At 53.3% G+C, this 11,196-nt stretch overlaps 1 protein-coding gene across 1 annotated transcript; it reads right to left on the bottom strand.

Moving 5' to 3' along the window:
* Positions 1-1,255: 1,255 nt before the first annotated feature.
* On the bottom strand, positions 1,256-10,264 carry LOC144266436 (RING finger protein 112-like). The gene is made up of 9 exons (XM_077819891.1): positions 10,087-10,264; positions 6,209-6,240; positions 5,482-5,529; positions 5,238-5,333; positions 4,947-5,076; positions 4,694-4,824; positions 4,237-4,290; positions 2,373-2,447; positions 1,256-1,753 (listed from the first exon to the last, which is right to left on the bottom strand). Exons 1-9 carry the CDS (start codon positions 10,262-10,264, stop codon positions 1,256-1,258), a joined length of 1,242 nt encoding a protein of 413 aa, XP_077676017.1.
* Between the last annotated feature and the right edge of the window lie 932 nt (positions 10,265-11,196).

The raw sequence follows: 11,196 nt of genomic DNA, 5'->3' as shown, positions 1-11,196 counted from the left end.
GGAAGTAATGCAGAAACTTTAAACAGTCAGTACAATTGGAATAATTTACCAAGGGTCGTGGCAGATTCGCCATCATTGTCCATTTTTAATTAGAGATGGGAAGTTTCTCTAACAGATCACTCCAGTTCAAGCAGGAATTAATTCAGGGCAGGGTCATGGCCCATGTTACCCAGGCCTTGGAATCTGTGACGGGAAGGGGCGCTCCCGGCTCACCAAGGCAAAGCCATCATGGAGCTGACCCCGTACCTCACGCTAGAGTGGTCTATGGGATCGTAGGCACCAGCTGAGGCTGGCCTGGGCATGGAACAGCTGGAGAGTACCCCTAGCCCGAGCCCTCATTGGTTGGAAATCCTCAAGCCCAACTCCTGGCTTTTCACCAGCACCGAAGGGTGGGAGCTGAGCCTTCCTGTGGAGTTGGTCAGACAGTGTCCCCTGCTCGGCGTGCGTTCATGGGTGTTGAACAGAAAATCCTTTAGCTTTGGATGCTTTTATAGCCCTCCCGCAGAATAAATAACGATGCCTGTTTCTTGGATAGTGCTTTCTCTCAGTAGAACTCAAACCCCTCACCATCTTTCAATGCATTATTATCCTCAGTATACACATGGGAAACTGAGGCACAGAGAAACTAAGTGACTTGGCCAAAGTCACAGAGGAAGCCCATGGTAGAGCAGGAAACCCAATCCACGTCTTTCTGTGCCCTCTCCCCTGGACCCGCCTTCCCGCTCAGAGGAGTGGCTGGATATCTATCCTCCGGGACCAGACAACACAGCTGCCGCTGTAGGAACTAAGCCAGGCGCCCATGGTCACCCCCAGCAGGTGATCTCGGGAGAGGGCTGTCGGCAGTGTGTTTCTAAGAGCTTTGTGTTGTAGCCGGAGTGGCCCTGCAACATTGGAGGAAGGCAGAGCGAGAACCGAGGGCTGCAAGTTAAAGCGAGAAACTCCAGCTGGAAACGAGGCACCCGATTTCTCACAGCGCGGGTGATTCACCAGCGGGAAAGCGGTGGGAGTCTCCGTCTTTTTCAGATTCCGAGCTGGACTGGCCGCCTTTCTGGGAAACGATTTAGTGCAAAGGAGATATCGGGCCCAAGGCAGGGGGAAGTGGGCAGCATTCTCCAGCCTGGGTGGCAGAGCAGATCAGACGAGAGGATCTAAACGTCCCTTCTTAGAATCTGGGGCAGCTTGTGGGGGACGTGTCCAGGCCATGCTGCTGTCCTGTCACCCCATTCGTCAGCCCCAGATTGTGGGGGGGCACCAATCAGATCAGGGGTTTCTCGTCGGATAGATCCTCAGTGCCATCCTCCTCCTCCCTCCCGCCGCCAGGAGCCTTGGCCCTCTGCCTATCCTTCTGGGCGATGTTCCCACCAACTCCCCCGCCCACGCCCCCGCCCACACACATCCCGGCCACGGCGCCCGTCCCAGCCCCAATGGCCACTGCCACCTCGGCAGCGATGGCAACGGCGGCGATCCCAGCACCGGCAGCGCCCCCCACCGGTCCCAGGAGCAGCACCCCCGCACCCACGCCCGCCAAAATGGCAAATTTCTTGAAGCGCTTCCCGTAGCTCTCCAGGAAGGTCTCGGCCTCCCGCGTCAGCACAGCCTCCAGCTCAGTCAGCTGGGCCTCTTTCTCCGGCGCCGGCTCCCGCATGTCCGTCCGGCATCGCCCCAGGAAGTACCCGCGCCGCTCCGCGAACAGCTCCGCCATCTTGCTCGGCCGCACCTTCAGGTAGGCGACCATGTTCCGGGAGTCGCCGTCCTGCACCCGCCGGGAGAGGAGACGGCCAAGAGCGTTAGAAGGGACAAGCGATGCATGGACCCCACCCTCCCAACTGAGATGGGGGTCCCCCTTCGTGCCGGGTACGGCACGAACCAGGACTGAGATGGGGGGGGGCCTCATGCTGGGCGCACCACAGACCTGGACCGAGATGGGGGCCCTCCCCTCACGCGGCACACAAACTCCGTGAGAGGCCATCCCTGCCCCAAAAAGCTCACAGGCTAAAACACCCAAGGGCAAGATCATTCTCCCACTTTGATAGATGGGGAAACTGAGGCCCAGAGAGTCTCAGTGATGAGTCCAGGGGAGTCTGCAACAGCACCATAAACAAAAGCCAGGAGTTCCGACTCCTGGTCCAGCCCATTAGGCACCTGGGCCATGACGCCTCCACCACTGCACCTGGCCACAGGGCAAACTTATTCCCTCCCCCACTCCCAACCCTAGTGCAGGAGTTTGAGCCTCCCATCTCTATAGCCACCCTGGGAGCTGGAGATACCAAGTCCCGTCTCCTACCCCAAAGCCCACAGCCAGTGGGGTTGGCAAGGACAGTTCCCTGGGTTCCCCTGGCTGGGGCACAGGGGCCCCCGCCGCACAGACTCACCTTCTCCCTCAAAAACACAGTGTGGTCTGCGCTGGCCCTGTCCAGGACTCTCTGGTTGTGGAAGATGATGGCCATCTGCACAGGGAGGACAAGGCTGGGGTGAGCCGCAGTTTATGGGGCCCTGTCTCCACCTAGCAACTGCAGCAACCTCATGTAACAGAGCGATGCCACTAGCCAGTGTGAAACTACAACTCCCATGAGCCACCATGGCAGCTAAGCAAGAAGCCAGGCACCCAAACTACAAGCCCCATGATGCATCATCCCCTCCTCTATGGTGCATCATGGGAGTTGCAGTCCGACCAGAGAGCTGATTTATAGGGAGAAAAGGGAGCATGCAGAGCCAAACTATAATTCCAATGAGACACCAGATCAAGTATTTCAACTTCTCATATTTCGCTGGAAACTCAAATTTCTCTTCGGGGGGAAAAAAACCAAACTTTTTCCAACAAGTGTCAACACACTCCTGAGATGAAGCCACCTCTGGGGAGGAGCATATGGCAACAGCCACACACAACACTGCATAGGGATGGGCTCACCCAGTGCTGAGATGCAGCCACTTCTGGGGTTGGGGAGAATCAAAGACTATCAGGGTTGGAAGGGACCTCAGGAGTTCATCTAGTCCAACCCCCTGCTCAAAGCAGGGCCAATCCCCAACTAAATCATCCCAGCCAGGGTTTTGTCAAGCTGGGCCTTAAAAATTATTAAGGAAGGAGATTCCACCGCCTCCCTAGGTAACACATTCGTGTTTCACCGCCCTCCTAGTGAAAAAGTTTTTCCTAATATCCAACCTAAACCTCCCCCACTGCAACTTGAGACCATTACTCCTTGTTCTGTCATCTGCTACCACTGAGAACAGTCTAGATCTATCCTCTTTGGAACCCCCTTTCAGGTAGTTGAAAGCAGCTATCAAATCCCCCCTCATTCTTCTCTTCCGCAGACTAAACAATCCCAGTTCCCTCAGCCTCTCCTCATAAGTCATGTGCTCCAGCCCCCTAATCATTTTTGTTGCCCTTCGCTGGCCTCTCCAATTTTTCCACATCCTTCTTGTAGTGTGGGGCCCAAAACTGGACACAGTACTCCAGATGAGGCCTCACTAATGTCGAATAGAGGGGAACGATCACGTCCCTTGATCTGCTGGCAATGCCCCTACTTATACATCCCAACATGCCATTGGCCTTCTTGGCAACAAGGGCACACTGACTCACATCCAGCTTCTCGTCCACTGTCACCCCTAGGTCCTTTTCTGCAGAACTGCTGCCGAGCCATTCGGTCCCTAGTCTGTAGCTGTGCATGGGATTCTTCCGTCCTAAGTGCAGGACTCTGCACTTGTCCTTGTTGAACCTCATCAGATTTCTTTTGGCCCAATCCTCTAATTTGTCTAGGGCCCGCTGTATCCTATCCCTACCCTCCAGTGTATCTACATCTCCTCCCACTTTAGTGTCCTCCGCAAACTTTTGGGGGTGCAATCCACGCCATCCTCCAGACCATTAATGAAGTTATTGAACAAAACCGGCCCCAGGACCAACCCCTGGGGCACTCCACTTGATACTGGCCACCAGCTTGACATGGAGCCATTGATCACTACCCGTTGAGCCCAACAATCTAGCCAACTTTCTATCCACCTTATAGTCCATTCATCCAGCCCATACTTCTTTAACTTGCTGGCAAGAATACTGTGGGAGGGGGAGGAGCAGCTGGGGAATAGACTCACAACAACATGACACGGGGATGGCTTGCCCAACATGAGATGCAGCCACCTTTTGGACAAGGCAAAAGTAGGCTACAGTTTTACATCGGAAGTGAATACAGGAGGAGGGACACACCCCTTGACCAGGTCAGAGTCAGAGAAAGGAAGAGAAGGTACCTGAGCGGGAGAGGAGAAGCCGAAGCAATGTTTCTTCATCAGATCAGAGAATTTCTGCAAAGAAAGCACAAGAAATCACAATACAGACTCCACAGGGCTTAGAAAAGTGGGAACATGGGGATGGCTCGCCCGGCGCTGAGATGCAGCCACCTCTGGGGCAGGGCAGCTGGGGAACGGACATAAGACAACAGTGGGAATCAGTTTGGCGGGGGAAATGAAGAACTTCCCTGGATGATTTAGGAAGGCTCAGTAGAATCATCCAAGCTGGGATTCTGCTAGGCTATAAATACAACCCTCATTCTTAATTAACAAAACTTCAGCAAAAAGGGCGAAGCCCCCACCCTGCTCCCCGCAACACAGCGCCCCCTAGTGCCACCATGGGGTATTGGGGCCAGCGCTGACTGCCAGGGGAGAGCGCCCCCTACTGAGACCCCATGCCCAGCTGGCCAATCCCCACCTTTATCTTGGCAGCGAGCTGTGATCCGGTTACCAGCGCCCCGTGCCGGTCCCTCCAGACGTGTTGACCGGCTGAGGCCACCAGGCCAGTGACGTAGTCCCTCAGGCTGTCCCGGAAATCCTCATCCATGTCTGCAAAGGGGAGGGACATGGCAATGAACCCAGAGCCGGAGCGTCCCCCCACAGCCCGTTCCCCGGCAGAGACGGAGACGCCCCGTCGTGCAGGCTCAGAGCCGCTGTCCCGGGTCCGTTACCTCTCAGGCATCCCTGGCTTCCAGTCATGGTCCGCTTGCCAGGGAAGGGCATCACATAACAGCGGGTTTTGCTTCTGTTCAGAGCTTCCAGGGCCTTGGGGTGTTTGCAAGGGGACCTCGCTGCCAGCATCTGCCAGAGCCGGGGGAATCAGCAAAGTGAGACATCAATGGAGGGAAATACTCCGGGACCCATTCCCTGCTCCCCTGAGCCAGCCAGGCCCTTGCCCTGGGGCCAGATCGGAGCCAGCACCCCGCAGAGGGCAAAGGCCCCGTGTCAAGCCCCACAGTCACCTGTCGGATGTCTCTCAGATGCTCCTTCCCACCGTCCGTTCCAAAGACCGGGGAGTTGCTCCAATCCCGCACCAGCAGGTCTAGGTGCTGCAGGGGAGACAGGACAATCTCAGGAGGGGAAGGCTGAACCCCTTGGGTGTGGGGCAGGGAGTGGCTGCGGCAGGAGCATCCCATGCAGTGGGGCGAGGGGATTGCATGGAGCAGGGTCGGGGGATGGGGGAGAAAGTCGTCTCATCTGAATGGACTCCATCCCGTATTCCTTTCCCACCTCTTCGGCCACGTGCAGAAACATCTGCAGAGCAGAGAGAGCAGGGGGCTGAGATCCCTGGGGCAGGGAGGCAGCGTGTGCCCTGGTGGTAGGTGGGGGTGGAAATCCTACCAACAAACACCCCTCTGCCACCCACCCACCCACAAAGCAGCCCCTCCAGCTTGGTCTGGGTCTGTTCCCCGGGTCCCAGGGCTTTCCCCCTCTGCTGCAGAGACACCTAGTGGCCAAAGAGCAGAACTGCAAGTCAAGGTTCCCCTCCCCCCTGCCCCATGCCAGGGGCTCTCTTTGCCCCCCCGTGCCCACCGACAGTAGGAGCAGAATAGACCAAGATGCCAAAGTTTGAGACTTTCCCAGAGTCCTGGCAACACCCGTGTTCTCAGTCAGGATGGAGCTCGGGCAGGGGCGAATTCCAGACCCTGGAGCAGCACAGAAGCTGGGCCCTGCTGAATTCTGCCCCAGGACTCCTGGGTTCCATCCCCAGCTCTGGGAGGGGAGTGGGGTCTAGTGGTTAAAACAGCAGGGGTGGGGGCTAGGAGCCAGGACTCCTGGGTTCTAACTCTGGCTGTTCCACACACTCCCCATGTGACCTCAGGGAAGTCACTGATTCTCCCTGGGCCTCAGTTTCCCCAGCCGTAGAATGGGCAGACTACCCCATTGGGGCTGTAGGAGAATGGCACCATGTCCTGCCCTCCTCCCCCTTCACCTCCAGATACTCTAGATCGGGGTCCTTTAGCACTTCCAGCTAGTCCATGTCCCCTCACCGGGGCCCCCTGTCTGGAGTCACAACCTGTTAGCTTGCTGGTTAATTTCTTATCCGCAGGTCTGAGCCGTGAGTGCCCAGCTCCCCCCTTAGCAGCCCAGGGACCTCACAGGTTGCTAAACGGACACAGGAATCCCCCTAGCTGGCCTTCCCCCTGACCCCAGGGCCCCAGCATGGAGATAGGGGACACCGTGCTGCAGGCAGCAAACATTCAGCTGTTCCCCACCTGTCCTGCCCCAGAGGTGGCTGCATCTTACTGTGACAGTCTGAGGCCCTGTTCTTAGGCTAAGGCCTTTGGCTAAGCAACAGAGGCAGCCATAAGCTGGGAAGCGAACGGTCACATCCTCACATTCCAAACTAGTCACATTGAAATAAGGTGCTATTGGGCTGTTAGGCACTATCAGGACAGGATTGTATTCCTATCACCTCCAGAGAAAGGGAAGTGCCTAGCAAATGTAAAAGGAAACTTAGTTTGATAGCATCCTGTCTGGCAAGAACTCACTCATCAATAGCTGGGATGTGAAATCCTCACTTCTGTATTGTTTTGTCATTTATAGTTCCCACTTTGCTATTGTTTGTCTGTCTGTATAATCTCTGTCTGGTTCTGTGATTGTTTCTGTCTGCTGTATAATTAATTTTGCTGGGTGTCAACTACCTCAGGTGGTGGGATATAATTGGTTGGCTAATCATGTTACAATATGTTAGGAGTGGGTAGTTAAATTTAAGTAAAATGATTGGTTAAGGTATAGCTAAGCAGAACTCAAGTTTTACTATATAATCTGTAGTCAATAAGGAAGTGAGTGGGCGTGGGTGGGAGGGGATGGGAACAGGGGTGCGGAAATTGGAATCATGTTTTGCTAAAGGGGGAAATGGGAACAGGGAATGGGGGTAAGGAAATTGGAATAATGTCTGGCTATGGGCAGGAATGGGAACAGGGACACAGGTGTAAGGCTCTGTGGTGTCAGAGCTGGGAAGGAGGACACTAAGGAAGGAAACTGGAATCATGCTTGCTGGAAGTTCCCCCCAATAAACTTCAAATTGTTTGCATCTTTGGACTTCGGGTATTGTTGCTCTCTGTTGATGCGAGAAGGACCAGGGAAGTAAGTGGGTGAAGGAATAAGCCCCCTAACAAGGAGGGGGCTTATTCCCTCCCTCAGGGAACAGATGGCCAGGATCCCCTGGGGGACTAACTTGAAGGGGAAAGGAGTCCAGGAGAGCTGGCTGTATTTCAAGGAATCCCTGTTGAGGTTACAGGGACAAACCATCCCAATGAGTCAAAAGAATAGTAAATATGGCAGGCGACCAGCTTGGCTTAATGGTGAAATCCTAGCGGATCTTAAACATAAAAAAGAAGCTTACAAGAAGTGGAAGGTTGGACATATGACCAGGGAAGAGTATAAAAATATTGCTCGGGCATGTAGGAACGAAATCAGGAGGGCCAAATCTCACCTGGAGCTGCAGCTAGCGAGAGATGTCAAGAGTAACAAGAAGGGTTTTTTCAGGTATGTTGGCAACAAGAAGAAAGCCAAGGAAAGTGTGGGCCCCTTACTGAATGAGAGAGACAACCTAGTGACAGAGGATGTGGAAAAAGCTAATGTACTCAATGCTTTTTTTGCCTCTGTTTTCACTGACAAGGTCAGCTCCCAGACTGCTGCGCTGGGCATCACAAAATGGGGAAGAGATGGCCAGCCCTCTGTGGAGATAGAGGTGGTTAGGGACTATTTAGAAAAGCTGGACGTGCACAAGTCCATGGGGCCGGACGAGTTGCATCCGAGAGTGCTGAAGGAATTGGCGGTTGTGATTGCAGAGCCATTGGCCATTATCTTTGAAAACTCGTGGCGAACCGGGGAAGTCCCGGATGACTAGAAAAAGGCTAATGTAGTGCCAATCTTTAAAAAAGGGAAGAAGGAGGATCCTGGGAACTACAGGCCAGTCAGCCTCACCTCAGTCCCTGGAAAAATCATGGAGCAGGTCCTCAAAGAATCAATCCTGATGCACTTCCATGAGAGGAAAGTGATCAGGAACAGCCAGCATGGATTCACCAAGGGAAGGTCATGCCTGACTAATCTAATCGCCTTTTATGATGAGATTACTGGTTCTGTGGATGAAGGGAAAGCAGTGGATGTATTGTTTCTTGACTTTAGCAAAGCTTTTGACACGGTCTCCCACAGTATTCTTGTCAGCAAGTTAAGGAAGTATGGGCTGGATGAATGCACTATAAGGTGGGTAGAAAGCTGGCTAGATTGTCGGGCTCAACGGGTAGTGATCAATGGCTCCATGTCTAGTTGGCAGCCGGTATCAAGTGGAGTGCCCCAAGGGTCGGTCCTGGGGCCGGTTTTGTTCAATATCTTCATAAATGATCTGGGAGGATGGTGTGGATTGCACTCTCAGCAAATTTGCGGATGATACTAAACTGGGAGGAGTGGTAGATACGCTGGAGGGGAGGGATAGGATACAGAAGGACCTAGACAAATTGGAGGATTGGGCCAAAAGAAATCTGATGAGGTTCAATAAGGATAAGTGCAGGGTCCTGCACTTAGGACGGAAGAATCCAATGCACCGCTACAGACTAGGGACCGAATGGCTAGGCAGCAGTTCTGCGGAAAAGGACCTAGGGGTGACAGTGGACGAGAAGCTGGATATGAGTCAGCAGTGTGCTCTTGTTGCCAAGAAAGCCAATGGCATTTTGGGATGTATAAGTAGGGGCATAGCGAGCAGATCGAGGGACGTGATCGTTCCCCTCTATTCGACATTGGTGAGGCCTCATCTGGAGTACTGTGTCCAGTTTTGGGCCCCACACTACAAGAAGGATGTGGATAAATTGGAGAGAGTCCAGCGAAGGGCAACAAAAATGATTAGGGGTCTAGAACACATGACTTATGAGGAGAAGCTGAGGGAGCTGGGATTGTTTAGTCTGCAGAAGAGAAGAATGAGGGGGGATTTGATAGCTGCTTTCAACTACCTGAAAGGGGGTTCCAAAGAGGATGGCTCTAGACTGTTCTCAATGGTAGCAGATGACAGAACGAGGAGTAATGGTCTCAAGTTGCAGTGGGGGAGGTTTAGATTGGATATTAGGAAAAACTTTTTCACTAAGAGGGTGGTGAAACACTGGAATGCGTTACCTAGGGAGGTGGTAGAATCTCCTTCCTTAGAGGTTTTTAAGGTCAGGCTTGACAAAGCCCTGGCTGGGATGATTTAACTGGGAATTGGTCCTGCTTCGAGCAGGGGGTTGGACTAGATGACCTTCAGGGGTCCCTTCCAACCCTGATATTCTATGATTCTATGAGGGCTGAGAGTGGCCGAGCCAGGCCAGGCCATCCCATCCCATCCTTGGGCATGACAACAGGGAGGTGATCGCCCACAGAGGCACAGGATCCAGGCGTCTGGAGCTCAAAGGGCCGAGTTATACCAGAGCTTGGGATACCCAGCCACATTTTGGTATGTCGTTTTACAGTCTCCCCCCAGCAGGGTTCCCTCTTTACCCTCTGCTATTTTGTGGGTCATGGTCAGCAGGCTGTTGTGAGGAAAGACTTTGCTACCTGGATTCAACGGTTAGGGCTATCTCCAGTCTTTTCTCCAGGGGACAGAAGCCACAGACTCTCACTTCAGGAGACCAGGGTACTCAAGATTTGAGGGTAACAGCCAGGCCACCAAAAAGCACTAGAGTAGGACCTTCTTGTTGCCTTCCTAAAGCTCTCATTACATACTGTAGAAGTAAGAGGTTTCCACAGGAGACCCATAAAACCCTCCTGCATGTCTAAGAGGGCAGACGAGCAGGAGGCTTCTTAGCTTTCTTATGAAGCAGCCAGGCAGCTACTTACCCACAACTTTGAAGCGGACAGTGCTGGGAAAGACCAGCAGCTGCATCCCATAGTCTCCACAGTCATACTCATGTTGCAAGACAGAGAAACTGATCCTGTGGAAGTCCCCCTGCCCAAGGGCTATCCTTAGGGACCAGAGCAGCCCTAAGCCCACAAAATAACTACAGCCCAGCCCCATGGCTGAAGATGCTAAGAAAGAAGCCCTGTCTAGCAGCCACTTCTCATAAGGGGGAGGCTGTGGGACCCGGGCTTTGTAGGGTGAGTGAGTGGTGGGGAGGGGGCGGGGTGTGAATCAGATGAGCAGAGAGGCAGCATCTGGGGAGCTGCCTGGTGCTGGGGAGGGGCCGGGTGAAAAGTGCAAAGCTCAGGGTGAAAGAGAAACATAACCATCGAACCCTTCAGCCCTAAGACCCCCCTCCCATTGAAACCTCCTGTTACGCTACCTTTTCAGTGTTGCCAGCTCTCAGGATTTTATTGCAAGTCCCATGGTAACTGATGTTTTATTTCAAACCCCATCTCCTGGAAACAAGGAACTAGCTGAGAACCTCAGTGTGCATTCAAAAGAAAAGTAAGTTTCTTGCCCTCACAGTTGCAGAGAAAAGCATAAAAACAGGGCTCAAGCACACCCCAAGTGCCCCAAAAATCAGAAGGCCAAGTTGTCTGGAATCGAGGGGTCTAGTCAGTGTATCCTTCTGGGATCGGATGATTTAGTTGGGGATTGGTCCTCCTTTGAGCAGGGGGTTGGACTAGATGACCTCTTGAGGTCCCTTCCAAGCCTGATATTCTATGATTCGAAGCGGGCAGGCAGGCACAAGGTCGAGTCAATGTGTAGGTGGCCATGGTATTGAATGAGGCCTTTTTCTTTCTTGTTCTGTGGGATTAGGTTATTGAAAAACTGGAGTGGATACAGAGAAGAGTCACAAATGCAATTTGCCGGCTGGAAGAAGTGCCGGCTAGCAAGAGATTCTCAGTGCTCAGTCAGTTTAGGTTATCGAAAAGGAGATCAAGAAGTAGCTCAAGTACAGTGCCCAAGTACATTCATAGGGCGAAAAGACTGGCTATTAAAGGGCTCTTTAATCGAGTGGAGAAGGGTAGAACAAGATCCAGCGG

The sequence above is a fragment of the Eretmochelys imbricata genome, chromosome 6 (assembly GCF_965152235.1).
Source record: "Eretmochelys imbricata isolate rEreImb1 chromosome 6, rEreImb1.hap1, whole genome shotgun sequence".
In the NCBI taxonomy this organism is placed as follows: domain Eukaryota; kingdom Metazoa; phylum Chordata; order Testudines; family Cheloniidae; genus Eretmochelys; species Eretmochelys imbricata.
Note: the sequence above shows the minus strand (reverse complement) of the source record. Positions and strands in the feature narration are given on the sequence as shown.

Bases quoted from the DNA above. Each gene is read 5' to 3' on its own strand.
- LOC144266436 (XM_077819891.1), bottom strand. From the start codon at position 10,264: ATGGGGCTGGGCTGTAGTTATTTTGTGGGCTTAGGGCTGCTCTGGTCC. The intron at 5,530-6,208 runs GTGAAGGGGGAG...TCTGCTCTGCAG, and splicing joins CCGATCTAGAGTATCTGGAG to ATGTTTCTGCACGTGGCCGA. The intron at 4,825-4,946 runs GTAACGGACCCG...TCCCCTTTGCAG, and splicing joins AAGCCAGGGATGCCTGAGAG to ACATGGATGAGGATTTCCGG.